This window comes from Vipera berus, assembly GCF_964194415.1.
Source record: "Vipera berus genome assembly, chromosome: 1".
Lineage (NCBI taxonomy): Eukaryota > Metazoa > Chordata > Lepidosauria > Squamata > Viperidae > Vipera > Vipera berus.
The window spans coordinates 360,472,716-360,497,333 of NC_138202.1; the positions used below are offsets into that span (position 1 = coordinate 360,472,716).

The window sequence follows — 24,618 nt, forward strand, 5'->3', positions numbered from 1 at the left end:
TGACTCACTGAGCAGCGGCGGTGATTCACTTAACAAGCGTGGCAAGGAAGCTCACTTAACAACCGTCAAGCTTAGCAACAGAGATTTGGGGCCTCAGTTATGGTCGTCCGTCGAGGACCACCCGTGGCATCGAAAGAGCCCTGGGCCTTTGATGAGAGGTGCCTGCCGGTGGTGGTGGTAGCGGCCGTGGCTGCGTTGCCTCTGGCCTGCCACATTCTTGCTCGGCTGGAGGACCTTCCGTGGCAACCCCACGTGGCAACCCCGTGGTATCTTAGTTACAGCAGAGGAGGCAGCCATGCTGGGCACTGCTTGAGGCTTCCCCTTGGCAATATCTTCATGGGGGGTGCGTGTCTTGTGGGGGGGGTCTCTGCCTGGACAGGGTGACTTTGGACATTGGACTCCTTCACTCCCTCATTCCTTCCTTCTTTCCTTCTCTCCTTCCTTCCCTCCCTCCTTCCTTCGTTCCCTCGCTCCCTCCTTCCTTCCTCCCTTCCATCCCTCTGTCCCTCATATCTATCTATATTTCCTTCAATCCCATACTCCTTCCTTCTACCCCCTCCCTCCATCTCCTTCCTTCCTTCCTTCCTTCCCACACTGCTTCCTTCCTGATGATGTTCCCTAGTTGGGTCATGAAACGTCTGCAAGAAGACCACCAAGCACCAAGGGCCCCCTCAATGCAAGCCTGAGCTTGCAAATATTCTGTTCTACCGGTAGCATTAAGCATGTTCACCGCCTTAAGTTATTTATACAAACAATAAAGGTGGGATATAAATGAAAGGAATAAAGAAATAAACAATTTGCATTAGGGCTTAGAGAAATGCCAAATAGAACAGCCCCACCAAAACAACTGGTTATAATCTTCCTTCCTTCCTTCCTTCCTTCCTTCCTTCCTTCCTTCCTTCCTTCCTTCCTTCCTTCCTTCCTTCCTTCCTTCCTTTCCTTCCCCTCCCACTTTTTAGATAATAATAATAATAATAATAATAATAATAATAATAATAATAATAATAATAATAATAATGTTGGAAGGGACCTTGGAGGTCATCTAGTCCAACCCCCTGCTCAGGCAGGAAACCCTAGACCACCGTCTCCTGGTGATTGGCCCAAAGTCACCCAGCCGGCTTTCCTGCCTAAGTCGGGACTAGAACTCACCGTCACCTGGTTTCTAGCCGCTAGACCAGGGGTCTTCAAACTTGGCCCTTTTATGTCTTGTGGACTTCAACTCCCAGAATTCCTGAGCCAGCTATGCTGGCTCAGGAATTCTGGGAGTTGAAGTCCACGAGTCATAAAAGAGCCGAGGTTGCCGACCCCTTCGCTAGACCAAAGTAGCTGTCCTTTTGCTGCACTGTCCGGTAGCTCCTTCCTCCCCATCTTTTGGGGTACATTTTCTCCCCCCCCCTTCCCAGCCTGGATCCCAAAGCAGCCCCCCCCCTTTCCCTCTGCTCCCGTGGGCCTTGTCGCTCCGGTTCCCACTGGGTTGTGTTACCGTTGCACATTGTGATGTCAGCCACCCGGAAGGAGGAGGAGAAGGGAGAAGCTGACAAGGCCCCAGGTGGGGCTGGAACAAAGCAGCTTAAGTTCCCCCCCCCAGCCCCCCCCCCACCTCACCTCCCCCCCACCTCTGCTTAGGTTTCACCTTTGGCTTTGCCTCCGATGGGAACGGCAACCCAGTTGCGGAGCTGGCATTTTCGGCAGCCGTGCGCGCGGCAGGCAGTCCTCCACTTAACAGCCGTGCCATTTAGCGACCGTTCAAAGTTATGACGGCACCGGGAGGGGGAAAATAAAAAAAGGAACCTAGAACCTTTTTTTTCACCCTTAACGACCGTCGTAGCATCCCCGGTGGTCACGCGATCAAAATTTCAGATGCTTGTTGGCCGCTGACTTGTATTTGTGACGGTCGTGGCGTCCCTGTCCGGGGAGTGGGGGGAGGGTCACGCGGTCCACTTTTGCGAACTTCCGTCGAGCAGAGTCAGTGGGGAGAGAAGGCAGATTCGCTTAACAACCGCATTGCTAGCTTCACAACTGCAGCGATTCACTTAACGACGGTGGCAAGAAAAGTTGTAAAACGGAGCAAAACTCACCGAACTGCCTCGTTTAGCAGCAAGAGCAATTTGGGGGCCTAATTGCGGTCATAAATTGAGGGTTTACCTTTAAATCGGATTGGTGTGTGTGTGTGTTTCTCTATGTCAGTTTCCATCAACCCCCAGATTCTTTTATTCTCTCTTTCTCTCATTTCAATGGGATCCGTCAGACAATCCGAACAGAGCTGGAAGGGACCCTGGAGGTCTTCTAGTCCAACCCCCACCGCTCAAGGAGGAAACCTTTTACCATTCCATACAAATGGCTGTCCAGTCTCTTCTTGGCAACCTCCAGTGTTGGAGCAGCCACAATGTCTGGAGGCAAGCCGTTCCACTGGTTAATTATTCTCACTGTCAGGAAGTTTTTCCTTAATTCCAGGTTGCTTCACTCCTTGGTCGGTTTCCATCCGTTGTTCCTTGTCCTGCCTTCCGGCGCTTTGGAAAATAAGTTGACACCCCCCCTCTCTTCTTTGGGGCAGCCCCTCAAATAGTGGAATACTCCTATCGTGTCCCCCCTAGTCCTTCTTTTCTCCAGACTGGCCATTCCCAAATCCTGCAACCATCCTTCATAAGCTTTAGTCTCCAGGCCTTTAATTATTTATTTATTGATTTGATTTGATTTGATTTGTATACCGCCCTTCTCCCGAAGGACTCAGGGCGGTGAACAGGGACATAAATATCAAAATGCCCAAATACAGAAATTGAAAACAAATTAAACCCTAGTGCCCAAATGCAGAAGATAAATTACATTAAAACAATAATTAAAACAAAACCCATCAGACCAGGCTGGATTGTTCAAACAGATAGGTTTTTAGGTCGCGTCGGAAGGAGCGAAGGTCGGGAGCCATCCGGAGCTCAACCGGTAAACGGTTCCACAGGTCAGGTGCACCCACTGAGAACTGGGAGCCACCAGACGGCATTCTCCGAACGGCGGCACCCTGAGGAGGCCCTCTCTGTGGGAACGCACTGGGCGGAGGGAAGTTGATGCTGGTCGCAGGTGCTCCCTAAGGTACTCCGGACCCCTGCCATGTAGGGCTTTGTAGGTCATAACCAGTACCTTGAATCTCACCCGGAAGGCAACCGGAAGCCAATGCAGCTCACGGAGCAGAGGTGTAATATGGGAGTATCGGGAGACCCCCAACACAACTCACGCGGCTGCATTCTGCACCAGTTGGAGCTTCCGAGTGGTTCTCAAGGGCAGCCCCATGTAGAGAGCATTGCAGTAGTCTAATCGAGAGGTCACTTGTACAAGGTCACGTCCAAAGCACAAAGCGTCCGTTCTCAACCACTGGGTCATGGTCTCCACGCCGGAGCGGCCACAGCGCTCCAATTCTTCTCGCTGCCAGCCGCCCCAGATGCCACCATAATGTTTTCGCCCCTCCATCATTTCAACGCTGCTCCAAGCCCGTGACCATCCGGGCAGCTAGTAGGTTCTCCAGATGGTATCAATTATCTTAGTTAACAGAATAACAGAAAGAGTTGGAGGGGACCTTAGAGGTCTTCTAGTCCAGCCCCCTGCTCAAGCAGGAGACCCTATACCATGCCAGACCAATGGTTGTCCAATCTCTTCTTAAAAACTTCCAGTGTGGGTTGGGGTTAGGCTTAAGGTTTGTGATGGAGCGCCCACAACTTCTGGAGGCAAGCTGTTCCACTGGCTAATGGTCCTCTCCTTAATTCCAGGCTGCTTCTGTCCTTAGTTAGTTCCCATCTGAATAATAATAATAGCAACGACAACAACAACAGTAGTAGCAGCAAGCAGTAACAAGAACAGAGTTGGAAGGGACCTTGGAGGTCATCTAGTCCAACCCCCCCGCTCAGGCAGAAAAACCTGTACAATTTCAGACCAATGGCCGTCCAGCCTCTTCTTAAAGACTTCCAGTGTTGGAGCACCCACAGCTTCTGGAGGCAGGATGTTCCACTGGTTAATTGTTCTAACTGTCAGGAAGTTTCTCCTTAGTTCCAGGTTGCTTCTCTCCTTGATGAGTTTCCATCCGTTGCTTCTTGTCCTGCCTTCAGGCGCTTTGGAGGATAGCTTGACTCCCTCTTCTTTGGGGCAGCCCCTGAGATTGTATATTGTATATTCTCCTGTATTTTGCCCAAGGCGGCCTGTCCCAGCCCCGTTCATAAATGCCAAAGGCATTGACTAACTTTGCTGCAGAACCCTTGCAAAAAAAAACACAACAACAATAGTTGAGCTTTTTTTGTTGTTTTTTTAACCTGCCGTTCAAAAATCAGCTTTCCTTCCCGGCAACCGGTGGAGGCAGAAGCCTTTGACGTCACCGGCTTCTCTCGTTGCCATTTCTTTTGTGGGTTGAGAGATTTCAGACTCCTGCCAACACCTAGGTGTGTCCAGGTTAGCAGCAAAAAAAAAGCGCCTCCTTTTTCGGCCACATTTCTTGCACCCCAAACCCCCAGGTCTTAGAGCCCTGGGGCCATCCTAACCCCCCAAAAAACCCTGAATCCCAAGCCTGCATGATTGCACCCTTAAAATACAGGCAGTCCTCAACTGTCCGTTTAGCGACCGTTTGAAGTTAAAACTGCCCAGGGAAAGGAAAAAAGCGACTTATGACCGTTTTTCACACTTAACGACCGTTGCAGCATCCCCAGGGCCGTGTGATCAAAATTCAGAGGCCTGGCAACTGGTTCATATTTATGACGGTCACAGTGTCCCCGGGGGTGGCACATGATCCCCTTTTAATAATAATAATAAATAATAAAGTTGGAAGGGACCTTGGAGGTCATCTAGTCCAACCCCCTGCTCGGGCAGGAAACCCTGTACCATTTCAGACAAAGGGCGCTCCAGTCTCTTCTTAAAAACTTCTAGCATTGGAGCCTTCACAGCTTCTGGAGGCAGGTTGTTAATAATAATAATAATAATAGAGTTGGAAGGGACCTTGGAGGTCATCTAGTCCAACCCCTCGTTCAGGCAGAAAACCCTATATCATTTCAGACAAATGGCTGTCCCGTCTCTTCTTAAAAACTTTCAGTGTTGGAGCCTTCACAGCTTCTGGACCCAGGTTGTTAATAATAATAATAATAGAGTTGGAAGGGACCTTGGAGGTCATCTAGTCCAACCCCTCGCTCAGGCAGAAAACCCTATATCATTTCAGACAAATGGCTGTCCAGTCTCTTCTTAAAAACGTCCAGCGTTGGAGCATTCACAGCTTCTGGAGGCGGGTGGTTTTTGCGCCCTCTTGACAAGCATTTTGCTTGACCATTTTCCCAACCTAAAAAGCACGCATGTGTGCACCCGTAAAATACAGGTAGCCCTTGACTTGCAACAGTTCGTTTAGTGACTGTCCGAAGTTACAGCAGCACTGAAAAAGTGACTTACGGCCGTTTTTTTCCACCCTTATGACCATCCTTGGGCCTCGCTTGATCAGCATTGCAGCAACTGCCCCATATTTATGACAGCCTCCGTGTCCTGGGTTCAGGTGACAATCCCCTTTGGTGACCTGCTGACCAGCAAGGTCACTCCGGGAAGCCGGGGGGGGGTCACTTCATAGCCGGAGGACTAGCTTACCAACCACAATGATTCGCTTAACGACGGAGGCGAGAAAGGCGATCAAAGTGGGCAAAATTCACTCAGCCGACGTCTCGCCTAAAGCGCAGAAAATTGGGACCCGACCGAGGTCACAGCCGGTACTAACTTAACAACTGCAGTGATTCAGTTAAGAACCGTGACAAGAGAGGTCGTAAAGCGGGGCAAAACTCACTTTGCAAACGTCTCGCCTAACCCCAACGGAAATTTGGGGGTCAGGGGTCAGTTGTGGTCGTAAGTCGAGGACCCCCTGTTTAGGAGTTTCATTGTTGTCTTTGTTTAGCCTGCCGAAGAAAAAACGTTCCTGCAAAGCCTTTTTCGATTCGATAGCCTTTGTTGTCATTTTTTCCCCTGGCACACATTAAAAATGAAATTCAGTCTCTTGCTCTCAAAGTGTACACACACACACACACACACACACACACACACACCCCGCACATGTACACACAAGCTACCATGTACAACACATGTATAGACCTACACCCTTACATATAAGTAACGTATAAATATTAATCGCTGTCCATCTTCGGTCATCTCTGCAGCTGTTTACGCAAAGCCACCCCACTTGCACACACACACACACACACACACACACACACACACACACCCCGCACATGTGCACACAAGCTACCATGTACAACACATGTATAGACCTACACCCTTACGTATAAGTAACGTATAAATATTAATCGCTGTCCATCTTCGGTCATCTCTGCAGCTGTTTACGCAAAGCCACCCCACTTTCACACACACACACACACACACCCCGCACATGTGCACACAAGCTACCATGTACAACACATGTATAGACCTACACCCTTACATATAAGTAACGTATAAATATTAATCGCTGTCCATCTTCGGTCATCTCTGCAGCTGTTTACGCAAAGCCACCCCACTTGCACACACACACACACACACACACACACACACACACACACACCCCGCACATGTGCACACAAGCTACCATGTACAACACATGTATAGACCTACACCCTTACGTATAAGTAACGTATAAATATTAATCGCTGTCCATCTTCGGTCATCTCTGCAGCTGTTTACGCAAAGCCACCCCACTTTCACACACACACACACACACACACACACACACACACACACCGCACATGTGCACACAAGCTACCATGTACAACACATGTATAGACCTACACCCTTACGTATAAGTAACGTATAAATATTAATCGCTGTCCATCTTCGGTCATCTCTGCAGCTGTTGTTGTGACTCAGGGCCAGCCTGTGGGTCCGACAGCCGGCTCCGATGTATCGGAGGACTCAGATGTGGGGGAGGAGGGTAACGAACCGGCTGATGATGATGATTTGGAGGCTTTGCAGAGCCCTCAGCCGGGGACCTCTTCTCAGCTGCGTGAGCCCGAGAGTGCGGAGGAAGATGACCCACAGCTGGCCCTGTTCAAGGACGCCCGACGCAGGAGGCAGACGAGCAGGGACAAACAAAGAAAGACTATGGGACTCCTCGGGAGGAGGCACAGGGAGACCACGCCCTGAGCTCTCTATAAAAGGAGTGTTTGGGGAGGGGCTGGTTGCTGAAAGCAACTTTTTCCGCTTGAGAAGACAAGCTCTTGTGTTTTTGTTAACTGCGTAATTAAATCTTGGCAGAAGCCTTTTAGCCTTGGACGCTTTCCAGACTCTTCTTTTGATTAGGGGTGCGAGAAGAGGGCTGGTTCAGAACAGCTGTTTACGCAAAGCCACCCCACTTTCACACACACACACACACACACACACACACACACACACACACACACATGGGGCTGGACTTCCCTTCTCAGAAAGCCCCACTCTTCTCTCTCGTTTTTTTTTGCCCAGCACTGACGCAGCCTCTCTCGTTCTCGCTTCCCTTTCGGCAACCTTTGCTCCGCTGACTTGTCCCATCCTGCCCTCACCGCCCGGGTTTCTCTTTGATGTGTGTTTACACAACTGGAGCCACAATTTGGGGCATTGGGGGGGGGGAGGGGGAGTTGCACAACGAAGTCAGCTTCCTTTCCGGACTTCTGCGGAGAGAGAGACACAAAACACGACGTCCCGTTGTCCAGGAAGACAGAGAAGGAAGAAGCGGCCTACATCCGTCATAATAACATGACTCAGGTTGCTAAGCGTGTGAATTGGGATCCGTGACCCCGGGGGAAACGCTGCAACGGTCATAAGTGTGAAAAACGGTCATAAGTTAGTTACTTTTTTGGGGGAGGTGGGGGTGGCGTTGTAACTTAGAGCGCAATTGAGCTCAACATTTCCGCGGCTAAGCCAGAGACAGCTGTTCAGGGAATTTTCACCTCGTTTTGCAACCATGTTTGCCACGGTTGTTAAGCGAATCTCTGCAGTTGTTAAGTCAATCGTACGGGTCGTTAAGTGAATGTAACTCCCTCGGGGCTTGCCGGAAGGTCGCAAAAGGGGATCACGGGACCCCAAGGGACGCTGCAACCGTCGCAAATACGAGTCAGTTGCCCAGCGTCTGAATCTTGATCCCCTGACCCTGGGGGGATGCTGCAACGGTCGTAAGTGTGAAAAATGGTCGTAAGTTACTTTTTTCAGTGCCGTCGCGACTTCAGACGGTCACTAAACGAACCCTTGTAGGTCGAGGACGTAGGGCCACCACGGAGCCCCCCAAAATTGACGTTGGCAGTTGAGAAATTCGTTAACTGGGCTTTGCCCCCATTTTACGACCTTTCTTCTTACGTGAATCCCCGCAGTTGTTAAGTGAGTCACACGGTCGTTAGGTGAATCCGGCTTTCCCCTCCAATCGACTTTGCTTGTCGGATGGTCGCGAAAGGGGATCACGCCACACACACACACACACACACACACACACACACACACACACACACACAAACACACCCACCCCGGGACAATGCGGCCGTAGTAAATACGAGCCGGTTGCCAAGCGTCTGAATTTTTTTTATCCCATCCCCTGTTTTAGTGCCGTTGTAACTTTGAGCAGTCATTAAACGAACGCTTGTCAGTCGAGGACTATCTGTACTCAACTCCAGATGGGACTAAGTCCTCTTTTTTTTTTTTTGCTCTGCAATCTTACGTTGCAAGCCTTGACCGAACTCTCTCTCTGTTCGTCGTCGTTGTTGTTAGTTGCGAAGTCGTGTCCGACCCATCGCGACCCCACGGACAACGTTCCTCCAGGCCTTCCTGTCCTCGACCATCTTCTGGAGTCCATTTAAGCTCACGCCTACTCCTTCAGTGACTCCATCCAGCCACCTCTTTCTCTGTCGTCCCCTTCTTCTATTGCCCTCGATCTTTCCCAGCATTAGGCTCTTCTCCAGTGAGTCCTTCCTTCTTCTCATCAGGTGGCCAAAGGATTTGAGTTTCTGCTTCAGGATCTGGCCTTCTAAAGAGCAGTCAGGGTGGATCTCCTCTAGGACTGACCGGTTTGATCGCCTTGCAGTCCAAGGGACTCGCAGGAGTCTTCTCCAGCACCATAGTTCAAAGGCCTCAATTCTTTGGCGCTTGGCCTTTCTTATGGTCCAACTTTCACTGCCATACATTGCAACTGGGAAGACCATAGCCTTGACTATATGCACTTTTGTTGATAGGGTGATGTCTCTGCTTTTTAGTGTGCTGTCTAGATTTGCCTTGGCTTTCCTCCCGTGGAGCAAGCGTCTTTTAATTTCTTGGCTACAGTCCCCATCTGCAGTGATCTTGGAGCCCAGGAAAATAAAATCTGTCACTACCTCCATTTCTTCCCCATCTATTTGCCAGGAATTGAGAGGGCCGGATGCCATGATCTTGGTTTTCTTAATGTTAAGTTTCAAGCCAACTTTTGCACTCTCCTTCTTCACTCGCAACAAGAGGCTCTTTAGTTCTTCTTCACTTTCTGCCATTAGAGTGGTATCATCTGCAGAGTGGTATCATCTGCTGTTTTTTTACACCCAGCCTTATCTCGGGAGGAAAGGGGTAGAAATGCTGAGGTTTTGCATAGAAGCAGGACTTCTTGACCTGCAAACTAGCTCTGCTTGTTCCTCTTCCTCCTTCACAAACTCTTATTCCTGCTACTACGATAATTTCGGCAGTGTGGAGAGACTCTTGAGAAGAACGACGGAGAGGATTAAGGGAATGGAGGCTAAATGGTAGGAAGAACGATTGCCGGAATTGGGGGTGCCTGTTCTAAGGAAGAGAAGGACCAGGGGGGGACATGACAGCAGCCTTCCAGTATCTCAGGGGCTGCCCCAAAGAAGAGGGAGTCAAGCTCTTCTCCAAAGCACCAGAAGGCCGGAGAAGAAGCAACGGAGGGAAACTGATCAATGAGAGAAGCAACCTGGAATTAAGGAGAAACTTCCTAACTGTGAGGACAATTAACCAGTGGAACTCCTTGCCTCCAGAAATCGTGGGTGTTCCATCACTGGAGGACTTTAAGAAGAGACCGGACAGCCACTTATCTGAAATGATATGGGGTCTCCTGCTTGAGCAAGGACTATAACAGGGGTCTTCCAACTTGGCCCTTTGATGACTGGTGGACTTCAACTCCCAGAATTCCTCAGCCAGTCTCGCGTGCCTGGCTGAGGAATTCTGGGAGTTGAAGTCCACAAACCATACAAGGGCCAAGTTGGAAGACCCCTGTCTTAAAGCATCCTGGCTGAGGAATTCTGGGAGTTGAAATCCAGTCCTAAAAGGGCCAAGTTGGAAGACCCTTCTCTTAAAGCATCCTGGCTGAGGAATTCTGGGAGTTGAAGTCCACCAGTCCTAAAAGGGCCAAGTTGGAAGACCCTTCTCTTAAAGCATCCTGGCTGAGGAATTCTGGGAGTTGAAGTCCACCAGTCCTAAAAGGGCCAAGTTGGAAGACCCTTCTCTTAAAGCATCCTGGCTGAGGAATTCTGGGAGTTGAAGTCCACCAGTCCTAAAAGGGCCAAGTTGGAAGACCCTTCTCTTAAAGCATCCTGGCTGAGGAATTCTGGGAGTTGAAGTCCACCAGTCCTAAAAGGGCCAAGTTGGAAGACCCCTGGACTAGAAGGTCTCCAGGGTGCCTTCCAGCTCTATTCTGATTGATTGATTGATTGATTGATTGATTGAGCAATGTATGGAAACTAATCCAGGAGAGAAGCAACCTAGAACTAAGGAGGAATTTCCTGAGAGTGAGAAGAATTAACCAGTGGAACAGCTTGCCACCAGAAGTTGCGGCTGCTCCGTCACTGGAGGTTTTTGAGAAGACATTGAACACCCATTTGACCAGGATGATATAAGGGCTCCTGCTTGAGCAGGGGGTTGGACTAGAAGACCTCCAGGGTCCCTTCCAACTCTGTTGTTCTAACTTCTCCAGTTAGATCCTCGTCCCTTTCTGTTTACTGCCCGGGGCTTCCTCCGCGAGGTTTGATCAACCTGCTGTTTTTCTGGCTTGTTTGGTTCAAATTCTGGTTTCACCTCCCTGACGGTTTTCCTGCCTCCTTGTCCAGCGGTGGGTCTGTTTTTCTGCATTCTTGAGAGCGATCCGTGGTGGCCTCTTGGTCTGACGGGGTCAGATTAACTCTCCAAGGCTTTTGGGCAAGGAAAAAGAGGTTTTAACTCTGCAGGGCAGCTACAGGGTCTGTCTGTCCAAATGCAAAGGATAAATCAGGCATGTATTTTACACTTTGTGAAAGCACAAATACTTAACATATATTTAGCCTTGCCTTCTAGCTAATAAAAAGAGAGAAAGAACCTGTGGCTCAGCAAGTTAAAACAACTGCCTAATATACAATCAGCCCAGGTTCGAATCTCAGATAAAGGGTATGACTGACTGATGAGAACATAAAGAGTTCGAAATGGCCATCTCAGCCTCCCAAAATTCTTTATTAGCAATTTGAATAATTTGCATATGTATATATATATATATATATATATATATATATATATATATATATATATAAGGGACGCGGTGGCTCAGTGGGTTAGGACGCTGAGCTTGTTGATCAGAAGGTCGGCAGTTTGGCGGGTCGAATCCCGAGTGCCGCGTAACAGAGTGAGCGCCTGTTACTCGTCACAGCTTCTGCCAACCTAGCAGTTCGAAAGCACGTAAAAATGCAAGTAGAAAACTAGGGACCGCTCCGGTGGGAAGGTAACAGCGTTCCGTGCGCCTTTGGCGTCTAGTCATGCCGGCCACATGACCACGGAGATGTCCTCGGACAAGCGCTGGCTCTTCGGCTTTGAAGCGGAGATGAGCACCGGCCCCTAGAGTCGGAAACGGCTAGCACGCACGTGCGGGGGAACCTTTACCTTTAATATATATATATATATATATATATATATATATATATATATATATATATATATATATATATATATATATATATATATATATATATATATATATTTATATTTATATATATATATATATATATATATATATATATATATATATATATATATATATATATATATATATATATATATATATATATATATATATATATATATATATATATATATATATATATATATATATATTAAAGGTAAAGGTTCCCCCGCACGTGTCAAATATATATGTGTCAAATACTTGTTAACTATTTACATTACCTTGCTAGGCCCCAAACATGGGGCAAATCTTTATTTCCTGTTTCAGCCTATCTTGAAGGCCATCGAACAGGCAGTAGTCACACCGGACAGCTCATATATTTATGTAAATTACTAACAAAGAATTAAGGGAGACTGAAATGCATTTCAAACTTATTAGTTTGAAATTATTAGACTGATTATTATTAGACTGATTATTATTATTAGACTGATGAAAACTAATAAGTTTGAAATGCATTTCAGTCTCCCTTAATTCTTTGTTAGTAATTTACATACACACACACACACACACACACACACACACACACACACATATATATATATATATATATATATATATATATATATATATATATATGTATGCAGCAGATGTGGGCTTTGGAATGAGGAACCTCAAGGAATTTCTGAACATCTGGACACATGGATCAGGATTTTCCAACCTTGGCAACTTTAATATGTCTGATTTTGACTCCCAGAATTCCCCAGCCAGCATTCTTTAAGATGGGTGGACTTCAGTTCCCAAAATCCCCCAGCCAGCCTGCTTTAAAAGGGGTGGACTTCAATTCCCAGAATCCCCCAGCCAGCCTCCCTTTAGAAGGCTCTATTCTATTCTTTGAATTCTATTCTATTCTTATTTTAATTCTATTCTATTCTATTCTATTCTATTCTATTCTATTCTATTCTATTCTATTCTATTCTATTCTATTCTATTCTATTCATTGATTCGCGTAACAACGTCAGCAGTCAGCTCAGCCACCGTGGCCAACAAAGCTTGTAAAACTGGACACGACTCCTTTAGCATCTGCCTTGTTTTAACAGTGCAAGTTCTGGGTCCCGGCTGCCGTCGTAAGTCGAGGACTCCCAGCGCTTGAAAGCAGAGACTTTCACTCGGTCGGAAGCTGGAAGATATATTTGATTCTGGGCTGGCTGCCCGGAGCTTTGCATAAGGCAGGGCTGGCAAATTCCCCTGAGGTTTTTATGACGTGGAAAGTCAACAGCTGTGTTTGCAACTTTTCTGAAAGCTCACCGCTGTCATAAAAGGTGTAGATCTCCACTTAATTGTGTTTTGTATTAAGTTATTGATTACCCGTTTTTATGTCTCTTATTGGAGGTTGAAAGGAGCCGTTGGTCTAAAAATGGGTTGCAGAGATAAAACACTGTTCAAAGTTAATTCCCAACTTCCTTGGCTATAGAATTTTCTGGGCATGAATTTAAGGTTTCAAAGCAATTAACCTCAGTCAGGTTTCCTTTGGCTTAAATCCTGGGCTCAAGTAAAATGGCAGTTAAATCTGCCTTTCTCTGAATCTGCCTTTCTCTAAATCTGCCTTTCTCGTCTAAATCTCCATTTCTCGTTGTTTAAGTCATCGGTTGTTGGAAGAAATTTAGAACAGAACAGAAGAATAGAATAGAATAGAATAGAATAGAATAGAATAGAATAGAATAGAATAGAATAGAATAGAATAGAATAGAATAGAATAGAATAATGGAATGAAGTAGAATAGAATAGAATAGAATAGAATAGAATAGAATAGAATAGAATAGAATAGAATAGAATAGAATAATGGAATGAAGTAGAAGAATAGAATAGAATAGAATAGAATAGAATAGAATAGAATAGAATAGAATAGAATAGAATAGAATAGAATAGAATAATGGAATGAAGTAGAAGAATAGAATAGAATAGAATAGAATAGAATAGAATAGAATAGAATAGAATAGAATAGAATAGAATAGAATAGAATAGAATAGAATAGAATAGAATAGAAGAATAGAATAGAATAATGGAATGTAGAAGAATAGAATAGAATAGAATAGAATAGAATAGAATAGAATAGAATAGAATAGAATAATGGAATGTAGAAGAATAGAATAGAATAGAATAGAATAGAATAGAATAGAATAGAATAGAATAGAGATGGAAGGGACCTTGGAGGTCTTCTAGTCCAGCCCCCTGCTCAGCCAGGAAAACCTATACCGTCTCAGACAGGTGACTGTCTAGTCTCTTCTTAAAAGTCTCCAATGATGGAGCAGCCACGATTTCTGGTGGCAAGCTGTTCCGCTGGTTAATTGTCCTGAGAAATCAGTGTTGTGTGTAGTTTTACATGCAGGTAGTCCTCAACACAAGCACCGCAACTGAGCCCCCAAATTTGTGTTCTTAAGCGAGGCATTTGTTAAGTGAGCGTTACCCCACTTTATGACTTTTCTCGCCACAGTCGGGAAGTGAGTCCCTGCAGCTCTAGTAAGACGGTGGTTAAGTGAATCTGGCTTCACGAAGGACGGTTACAAAAGGGGATCGCCTGAACCCGGGACAGCTGCCACCGTCACAAATCCGAGTCGGAATGCCAAGCCTCTGAATTTTTATGACGTGACCCTGGGGATGCCGCAACGGTCGGTTAAGTGTGAAAAACGGCCATTTCCCCTCCCCCCTTGCCGCCGTTGTAACTTTCAACAGTCACTAATTTACAAACTGTTGTAAATCGGGGACCGTTTCTAGGCAGTCCTCAACTTAACAACCGCCCTGAGTCCTTCGGGAGAAGGGCGGTATAGAAATTGAATAAACCTAATTGTTGAGCGGCTGCTGAAAGTTACAATGGTGCCAGAAAAAGGGACTTACGACCGGTCCTCACACTTACGACCATCGTAGCCTCCCTAGATTTACATGATCAAAATTCAGACACTTAGAATCCGTCTCGTACTTATGACGATTGCAGCCTCCCAGATTGTCTGATCGCTGTTTCCCACCTTCCCAGCTGGCTTCTGACAAGGTGTGGGGAGTCCGATTCCTTTAATGACCTTGTGTTCACTTAACAACCATGGTGGTGGGGGGGAAAGGGGACTTAGGACTGTTTTTCACACTTACGACAATTGCAGCATCCCCCAGGGTCACGTGATCAAAATTAAGAGGCTTGACAACTGACTCGTATTTATGACGGTCGCCGCGTCCCCGGGGCCTTCTGACAAGCAAAGTCAAGCCAGAGTCATTTAACAACTTTGTGATTCACTTAACAACCGCAGGGATTTACTGAGCAATGGAAGCAAGAAGCAAGAAGCGTTGTAAAATGGGGCACAAGAAATGTCTTGCTTAGCTCAGATTTTGGGCTCAGCTCGTGGTCGTACGTTCGAAGACTACCTGTACTAACTTCACAACTGCGATGATTCAGTTTAGAACTGTGGCAAGAAAGGTTGCAAAACGGGACAAAACTCACTCGACTGTCTCGCTTAGCGACGGAGGTTTTGGGCTGTGGTCGTACGCCCGAGGACTAACCTCTACTCCCAAGGCAGTTTACAAAACACGGGGACAGGACCGGGAGACGAATCGTGGCGTGCAGAGATCAAACTTAAGAAGAGTTTCCAATTGCAGAGGCTCTTTAAAGAATAATAATAATAAAAAAAAATTAAAATCCTATCGGCTGAAATAAACATTTATATCTGGCTCTTCTGGGGAGCTTCAATTAAATCCCCTTTTCCTTCAGTCTCCCAGAAAGGATCAGCCGGCTTCATTTAGGAATTAAAGGAAATAATGGAAAGGAATAAAAAGACACAATCGCGGCCAGCGAGTTTTTATTTGTAAAGCAAGGAAGGCATTGTGTGTGCGTAGGTTGTGGTTTCTGGCTTGCCCTGTTCTGAAAGATGCATTAAAAATTGTGTGTGTGGTGTGGTGGGGTTTTTTTGGTTTTTTTTTTTTAAAAAGCCCCCAGAGCTTTTGCAGAAGAAAAATCAGACACTTTAACCACAGATTAAAGTACTAGATGTGATGAATTTCCGGATTTGTTCAGTTTAAAGTGTGGGAAGTCTTGTGTCGTCTTGGGCTGTTTTTGTTTTGAAGAACGATTTTTCGGAAGAGGTGGGGGGAAACAAAAGTGGCTTGGACTTCTTGGCGGTGAGAATTTGTGTTCTCGAACCTCAAAAAAATGTGGGTCCTCACCGTTGCCACCTGGCAGTGCTTGCGGAAAGGCAAAATCAGAAAGCGTGAACACATTTGTTTTTTTTTAAAAAAAAATCTTTAACAAACTCTCTCAAACTCACAAAATGTGAGACGTGCTGCAAAATCTCGTAGCAAAGGGCGGGGCCGCTGTCCTCCTTTGCAAGAGTTGGACCTTAACTTTTCTTTTTAATAATAATAACATAATAATAATTAATTATTATTATTAATAATAATAATATAATATAATATAATAATAACAACAACAACAACAAAACAACAACAATAACAACAACAACAACAATAATAATAATAATAATAATAATAATAATAATAATAATAATAATAATAATAATAATAATAATAAAGTTGGAAGGGACCTTGGAGGTCATCTAGTCCAACCCCCTGCTCAGGCAGGAAACCCTACACCTTCGGGAGAGGGGCGGTATATAAATCCACATCATCATCATCATCATCATCATCATAATAACAACAACAACAACAACAACAACAACAATAATAATAATTTCAGACAATTTGCTTTGGATTTGACCCCGTTTTATAGAGGTACCTGAAAACAGGGTCCTGTTCTGACATTTGTAATTGTCCTGCAAGAAAGGGTTTCATAAATCAATCTGGCCTAAGCCAGGGCCCTGCGACATGGGCTGGGGATGATGGGTGATGGAGCAGAAACGTCCTTGGGTAACTGGGCCGCCCGCTGCCACCTAGATGCTGGAGGCCTGGGGGTTGGACTGGAAGACCTCCAAGGTCCCGTCCAGGCCTAGGATTCTGAGATGGATACAGACCTCTTGAAGGGGGAGGCAGCCAGCAGGTTTTTTGTTCAAGGCAAGAAGGATTCACACTGCAACCTTCCTTCCTTCCTTCCTTCCTTCCTTCCTTCCTTCCTTCCTTCCTGCCTGCCTGCCTGCCTGCCTGCCTTCCTTCCCTCCCTCCCTCCCTCCCTCCCTCCCTCCCTCCCTCTCTCTCTCTCTCCCTTCTTCCCTTCCTTCCTCCCTCCCTTCTTTCCTTCCCACCTTCCTTCCTTCCCCCCTTCCTCCTTCCCTCCTTTCCTTCCCATCTTCCTTCCTTCCTTCCTTCCCTCCCTCCCTCCCTCTCTCCCTTCTTCCCTTCCTTCCTCCCTCCCTTCTTTCCTTCCCACCTTCCCACCTTCCTTCCTTCCCCCCTTCCTCCTTCCCTCCTTTCCTTCCCATCTTCCTTCCTTCCTTCCTTCCTTCCTTCCTTCCTTCCCTCCCTCCCTCCCTCCCTCTCTCCCTTCTTCCCTTCCTTCCTCCCTCCCTTCCTCCCTTCCTTCCTTCCTTCCTTCCTTCCTTCCTCCCTCCCTCCCTTCCTTCCTTCCAAACAAAACAGCATTAGTACCCTTGAAATTTGCCTGGGGTGGAGACCAGGGGGCGTGTGTGTGTGCATGTGTGTGCGTGCGCACACATGCAAAAGACAAAGGTGTGCAAACCAGCCAAGATTCAAACCCAAGGGGCTTGGGATATTCCCCAGCCCCCCCCTCCACATCCGTACTGCGCAGGTGCTCCGACCACGAGGCCTTGTTGTCTCGTCCTAGGAAGAGGCAGGGACGGCTGAGTGGAGCCCATGGGGGGGGGGTCCCTGGGGTCCCTGGCAGGACAGGCCGCTGAGCCCTTGTCGGAAGGAAATCCCCCACCCCAGCCCACTTTGGATGCTTGCCCCGAGAGGCCTGAGCGAATCAGAGGCAGTGATTTATTTATTTATTTATTTTTATTTATTTTTTTAAAAAAGACATTTTAAATTTAAATTGCCTTCCGAAGTTGCGGCTGCCCCATTACTGGAGGCTTCTAAGAAGAGACTGGGGTAGCCCTTTCTCAGAAACCGTATCGGCGTCCGGACAGAGCAGGGGGTTGGACTAGATGACCTCCGAGCTCCCTTCCAACTCTTGGTGGCTTTGACAAGCCCAGGCGCCCCCCCTCCCGCTGATTTTTTGCACACCGGTTTCCTTTCTCCAAAGCAGACCGGCTCCTTCCTCTTTTTTTGTGGGGGGGAGGAAACAGCAGAAGGGAGGGAGGGACGGGTCCTTGGCTGCTCTCCCCTCCAACCCCCAATTCTTGCCCTCAACAACAGGGTGGCTGCCCCCCCCTGCCCCCCCCTGGTCTTCTGCCCTCCTGACTTCCTTTTGCCGTGTTTCTCTTGCAGCATCAGCGAGAGCTTCCTGACCGTCAAAGGGGCGGCCCTGTTCCTGCCGCGCGGCAATGGCTCCTCCACCCCCAGGATCAGCCACCGGCGCAACAAGCACGCAGGTAAGGGGGGTCCCCCTCCCTCCCTCCCCCGCGGATCCTGCATTCGGATTCTGTCCACGCTGGAGGGTTTGGGACCCAGCGGGCAGTGCCCAGAGAAAGTGGCCCTGGGGGAGGGGGGGGCTTTTCCTCTGGGGCTGATTATTTCCCAGCAGGCTGCACCGGCCGTTCGCGATGGGGCCGGGGGGGGGGAGGGAGGGAAAAGGGGCGAGCCGGGCGGGGGGCTTCTCCCCAAAGCTCTGGCCTTATCCGGTCCAGGAGATGCTGAGCCAGGTCAAGAGTTGATTGGCAGTCAGATGGGCGGCCTGTAAATTTAATAAACGAGTAAATGAAGCAAGGAAAGGAACACGGCACGTTGGCTGAAGAATTCCCTTCCTTCCTTCCTTCCTTCCTTCCTTCCTTCCTTCCTTCCTTCCTTCCTTCCTTCCTTCCTTCCTTCCTTCCTTCTTCCTTCCTTCCTTCCTTCTTTCACTCATTCATTCATTCATTCATTCATTCATCCCCTTTCCATCTTATATTATTTGTTCTTCTCTCTCTCTGCCTCTCTTTCTCTCCTTTTTCCTTCTTTTGTTTCTTTCCATACTTTTTTTGCTCCTGCTGTCCTCCTACTCTCCTTTCTCTTCCCATTTCTTCTTCCTTCCTCCCTCCCTCCCTCCCTCCTCCCTGCCATTCCTGTTTTCCTTTCTTCCCTTTGCCTTCCTTCCTTTTTCTTTCCTCCCTTCTGTCTCATCTTTTCCATCCTTCCTTCCTTCCTTCCTTCCTTCCTTCCTTCCTTCCTTCCTTCCTTCCTTCCTTCCTTCCCTCACTCATTCATTTCATTTCATTATTTATATTTTAAATAGCTACCCATCCACTAGAAGTTAGGATTTTTCCCTAAACCAGGTATAAAAGAAAAGGAAGCTTTGTTCACCCATCTCTGGATTTTGTACCGTCCCCAACCTTTTCCTCACCAGGGACCGGTTTCCAGAAAGACAGTTTTTCCATGGGCTGGGCAAGTGGGAGAGAGGGACAGTTTTGCACGCTACCTACATGCCGTGTATGTGCAGATGCAGCTGTGCTGGCTTCCACGGCTCGCTTCCTAACAGGCTGAGGACCGGGACCATGAACGATCCGCAGCCCAAAGGCCGGGGACCCCTGCCTTGGAGGGACATCAAACCAAATCCGTTCAGGCAGCACGATAAACCATGAAACCAACTGAACGCAGAGCAGGGGTCTTCCAACTGGGGCCTTTCATGGCTTGTGGACTTCAACTCCCAGAATTCCTCAGCCAGGATGCTTTAAGACAGGGGTCTTCCAACTTGGCCCTTTTATGACTCGTGGACTTCAACTCCCAGAATTCCTCAGCCAGGATGTTTTGAGACAGGGGTCTTCCAACTTGGCCCTTTTATGGCTCGTGGACTTCAACTCCCAGAATTCCTCAGCCAGGATGCTTTAAGACAGGGGTCTTCCAACTTGGCCCTTTTATGACTCGTGGACTTCAACTCCCAGAATTCCTCAGCCAGGATGCTTTAAGACAGGGGTCTTCCAACTTGGCCCTTTTATGACTCGTGGACTTCAACTCCCAGAATTCCTCAGCCAGGATGTTTTGAGACAGGGGTCTTCCAACTTGGCCCTTTTATGGCTCGTGGACTTCAACTCCCAGAATTCCTCAGCCAGGATGCTTTAAGACAGGGGTCTTCCAACTTGGCCCTTTTATGACTCGTGGACTTCAACTCCCAGAATTCCTCAGCCAGGATGCTTTAAGACAGGGGTCTTCCAACTTGGCCCTTTTATGACTCGTGGACTTCAACTCCCAGAATTCCTCAGCCAGGATGTTTTGAGACAGGGGTCTTCCAACTTGGCCCTTTTATGGCTCGTGGACTTCAACTCCCAGAATTCCTCAGCCAGGATGCTTTAAGACAGGGGTCTTCCAACTTGGCCCTTTTAGGACTGGTGGACTTCAACTCCCAGAATTCCTCAGCCAGGATGCTTTAAGACAGGGGTCTTCCAACTTGGCCCTTTTAGGACTGGTGGACTTCAACTCCCAGAATCCCTCAGCCAGGATGCTTTAAGACAGGGGTCTTCCAACTTGGCCCTTTGGGGACTGGTGAACTTCAACTCCCAGAATTCCTCAGCCAGGATGCTTTAAGGCAGGGGTCTTCCAACTTGGCCTTTTGATGACTTGTGGACTTCAACTCCCAGAATTCCTCAGCCAGGATGCTTTAAGACAGGGGTCTTCCAACTTGGCCCTTTCATGACTTGTGGACTTCAACTCCCAGAATTCCTCAGCCAGGATGCTTTAAAAGAGGGGTCTTCCAACTTGGCCCTTTTAGGACTGGTGGACTTCAACTCCCAGAATTCCTCAGCCAGTATGCTTTAAGACAGGGGTCTTCCAACTTGGCCCTTTTAGGACTGGTGGACTTCAACTCCCAGAATTCCTCAGCCAGGCATGCTGGCTGAGGAATTCTGGGAGTTGAAGTCCACAAGTCATGAAAGGACCAAGTGGGAAGACCCCTGCCCTAGAGGGTTGTGAGAATGCCTGTCAGATTCCTCCATTCTTGCCTCCTTAGCCTGGTTAGGGGGGATACCGAAGACTCGTGGCCCTTGGCCTGTGAGGCCCCAGGCCAGAATAAGAGGATAAGTTTAGAGGAGGCACGCGGTGGCTGGAGGATAAAAATATTCCTTTCTGATCTTTTTTGTTCTCTGCTTCAGGAGACCTCCAGCAACACCTCCAAGCCATGTTTATGCTGCTGCGCCCTGAGGATTATATCCGACTGGTAGGTCCCCCTCAAACCTCACCCATTCTGCCCCCCCCCCCCCGTTCCCCAAAATCTCAGTCCTCTTTTTCATGTCCCATACATATCTGCACCATCATTTCCAAATGCTGGCAACTTAAAGAAGTGTGGACTTCCACTCCCAGAATCCCCCAGCCAGCTTGCTTTAAGAGGGGTGGGCTTCCAGTCCCAGAATCCCCCAGCCAGTAGGCTTTAATATAAATGGACTTCAACTCCCAGAATCCCCCAGCCAGCAGGCTTTAATATAAATGGACTTCCACTCCCAGAATCCCCCAGCCAGCAGGCTTTAATATAAATGGACTTCAACTCCCAGAATCCCCCTGCCAGCATGCTTTAAGAGGGATGAACTTCCACTCCCAAAATTCCCCCAGCCAGCCTGCTTTAAGATGGGAGGCCTTCCACTCCCAGAATCCCCCAGCCAGCCTGCTTTAATATAAATGGACTTCAACTCCCAGAATCCCCCAGCCAGCATGCTTTAAGAGGGATGGACTTCCACTCCCAGAATCCCCCAGCCAGCCTGCTTTAAGAGGGGTGGGCTTCCACTCCCAGAATCCCCCAGCCAGCCTGCTTTAAGAGGGGTAGGCTTCCACTCCCAGAATCCCCCAGCCAGCCTGCTTTAAGAGGGGTGGGCTTCCACTCCCAGAATCCCCCAGCCAGCCTGCTTTAAGAGGGGTGGGCTTCCACTCCCAGAATCCCCCAGCCAGCCTGCTTTAAGAGGGGTAGGCTTCCACTCCCAGAATCCCCCAGCCAGCCTGCTTTAAGAGGGGTAGACTTCCATTCCCACATCGGCTCTTTTCTGGGACCAAGGTATGACTTAGCCCACTTGCAGGATCTGGGAAAGGGGTCCGAATCCCCTTGGCACCCGATCACTGACCGAGGAGCAAATGCTCGTTCCTCCCAGACCGGCTGATGCCTCCAGCCAGCGCCCGGCGGTCAGCTCCCAGCCGGCTGACCGCTCATTGTTCAGCTTCAACAGTCGCTCCTTTGTGCTTTGTACTTGGGGGTGATTTGGGCGACCCCCGCCTCCCCTGGGCCGGGCGAGGGGTGCCAGGCCGCCGGACAATGCCTCCCCTTTGTGGAGCACTAAATTTAGCCTGATGAGGAGGTCAAGCAACGGGCACTTCGGATTGCTCGCTCGGGTGGTGGCTGGGACACGGAGCAGCTGACGGGCAAGCGGCGGGCGGGAGTGAACCAAGGGTTAGGGTTTTCCTGGTTTTCAAGCTGGAGGTTTTAAAGGAAAGATCGGACGACCCTTTGTCTGAATGGGTATAATAGGCCAGGGGTAGGCAACCTCGGCTCTTTTATGACCCGTGGACTTCAACCCCCAGAATTCCTGAGCCAGCATGGCACAGCTTGGAAGCCTCTCCCTTTCCCCTCAGCGTGGCTGGCTCAGGAATTCTGGGAGTTGAAGTCCACGAGTCATAAAGCGGCCTAGGCCTAGGCCAGGGGTAGGCAACCTCGGCTCTTTTATGACCCGTGGACTTCAACCCCCAGAATTCCTGAGCCAGCATGGCACAGCTTGGAAGCCTCTCCCTTTCCCCTCAGCGTGGCTGGCTCAGGAATTCTGGGAGTTGAAGTCCACGAGTCATAAAGCGGCCTAGGCCTAGGCCAGGGGTAGGCAACCTCGGCTCTTTGATGACTCGTGGACTTCAACTCCCAGAATTCCTAAGTCAGGATAGCTGACTCAGGGATTCTGGGAGTTGAAGTCCATGAGTCATCAAAGAGCCGAGGTTGCCTACCCTTGGTATAGGCCATAGGGTCTATTGCTTGAGCAGGGGGTTGGACTAGAAGACCTCCAGGATCCCATCCAGCCCTAGGATTCTATGATTCGGGAAGGGAAGGGAAGGGAAGGAAGGAAGGAATCTCATCAGAGAGAGATCTAATCTGGAGTAAAGGAGAAATTTCCTGAGAGTGAGAATCATTAACCAGTGGAACCGTCTGCCTCCAGAAGTTGTGGAGTTGTGGGTGCTCCATCCCTGGAGGTTTTCAGCCATAGACTGAATAACCATTTGACCAAGATGTTCTGAGATCTATCTTGGAGGGGGGGGGGTGTTTAGACTAGATGATCTCCGAGGTCCCTTCCAGCCCTAGGATTCTATGATTCTGGAAGGGAGGGAGGGAAGCGAGGCGAGAGGGAGGAAGGAAGGTAAGAAGGAAGGAAGATGAGGAAGGGACAAAGAGAGGAAGGAAGGAAGAGGTGAGAGAGGGAGGAAGGAAGGAAGATGAGAAGGAAGGAAGATGAGAGGGACAAAGAGGAAGGAAAGGGGAGGGAAGGGAAGGGAAGGGAGGGAAGGAAGGAAGAGGAGACAAGGAGAGAGGAAGGAAGGTAAGAAAGAAGGAAGATTAGAAGGAAGGAAGATGAGAAAGGGTCAAAGACACGGAAGGAAGGAAGGAAGGAAGGAAATCAAGGAGAGAAGCAATTTAGAATTAAGGAGAAACTTCCTGACAGTGAGAACAAATAACCAGTGGAACTCCTTGCCTCCAGAAGTTGAGGGTGCTCCAATGCTGGAGGTTTTCAAGAAGAGGCTGGACAGCCATTTGTCTGAAATGGTGTAGGGTCTCCTGTTGGAGCAGGGGGTTGGACTAGATGACCTCCAAGGCCCCTCCCAGCTCCATTATTCTGTTAAAAGAGGACTCTGTTCCCAGTGGACTAGGTTCAGACAACCCAAAGGACTGAGAGCAGTAACCCAGGCCTGTCCCTGCACCAGTGAGGCCACACTTGGAATACGGCATCCAGTTTTGGTCACCACAATACAAAAAAGATGTTGAGACTCCAGAAAGAGCGCAGAGGGGAGCAACAAAGAGGATTTAGGGGACTGGAGGCTCAAACACACGAAGAACAGTTGCAAGGACTGGGAGTTTAACTAAGAGAAGAACTAGGGGTGCCACGATAGCAGTCTTGCCATTCTTGAGGAGCCACTCGAAGCAATAGGTTTTGGGGCTGGCTGCTAATTTCATGCTGAAAAATATTAAAATATTAAAAATGCCAGAATTCAATGCCTCTCACGTTTCCAGCTCTTATGATGCCCCAAATGACTTCAGTGTGAGAACCCCTGCAAGCTTGGCTCGTTTTCTGAAATATTCAGCAGTTTTCCATTGCCGGGTGAGCTGTTTTGCTCCTTCCATCTTTCTAGCAGAGAGAGAGAGAGAGAGAGAGAGAGACAGAGAGAGAGAGAGAAGGAGAGAGGGACAGAGAGAGGGGACAAAGAGAGAGGAAACGAGAGAGAGAGAGAGAGAGACAGAGACAGAGACAGAGAAAGTGAGAAAGAGAGAAGAAACGAGAGAGAGAGAGAGAGAGAGAGAGAGAGAGAGAGAGAAGGAGAGAGGGACAGAGAGAGGGGACAAAGAGAGAGGAAACAGAGAGAGAGAGAGAGGGACAGAGACAGAAAGTGAGAAAGAGAGAGGGACAGAGAGAGAGAGAGAGAGAGAGAGAAGGAGAGAGGGACAGAGACAGAGACAGAGACAGAGAAAGTGAGAAAGAGAGAAGAAACGAGAGAGAGAGAGA

The 24,618-nt window shown here is 48.3% G+C and overlaps 1 protein-coding gene across 3 annotated transcripts in view; it reads left to right on the plus strand.

The window, feature by feature from the left end:
- SSH2 (slingshot protein phosphatase 2) overlaps positions 1 to 24,618 on the plus strand; it is a 153,597-nt gene that overhangs the window by 86,158 nt on the left and 42,821 nt on the right. For all 3 annotated transcript variants that reach the window (XM_081337793.1, XM_081337791.1, XM_081337792.1), the window contains exons 3-4: positions 18,239 to 18,342; positions 21,031 to 21,095. In XM_081337793.1, coding sequence (XP_081193919.1) covers positions 18,239 to 18,342; positions 21,031 to 21,095 — 169 coding nt within the window. The remainder of the gene's footprint in view (positions 1 to 18,238; positions 18,343 to 21,030; positions 21,096 to 24,618) is intronic.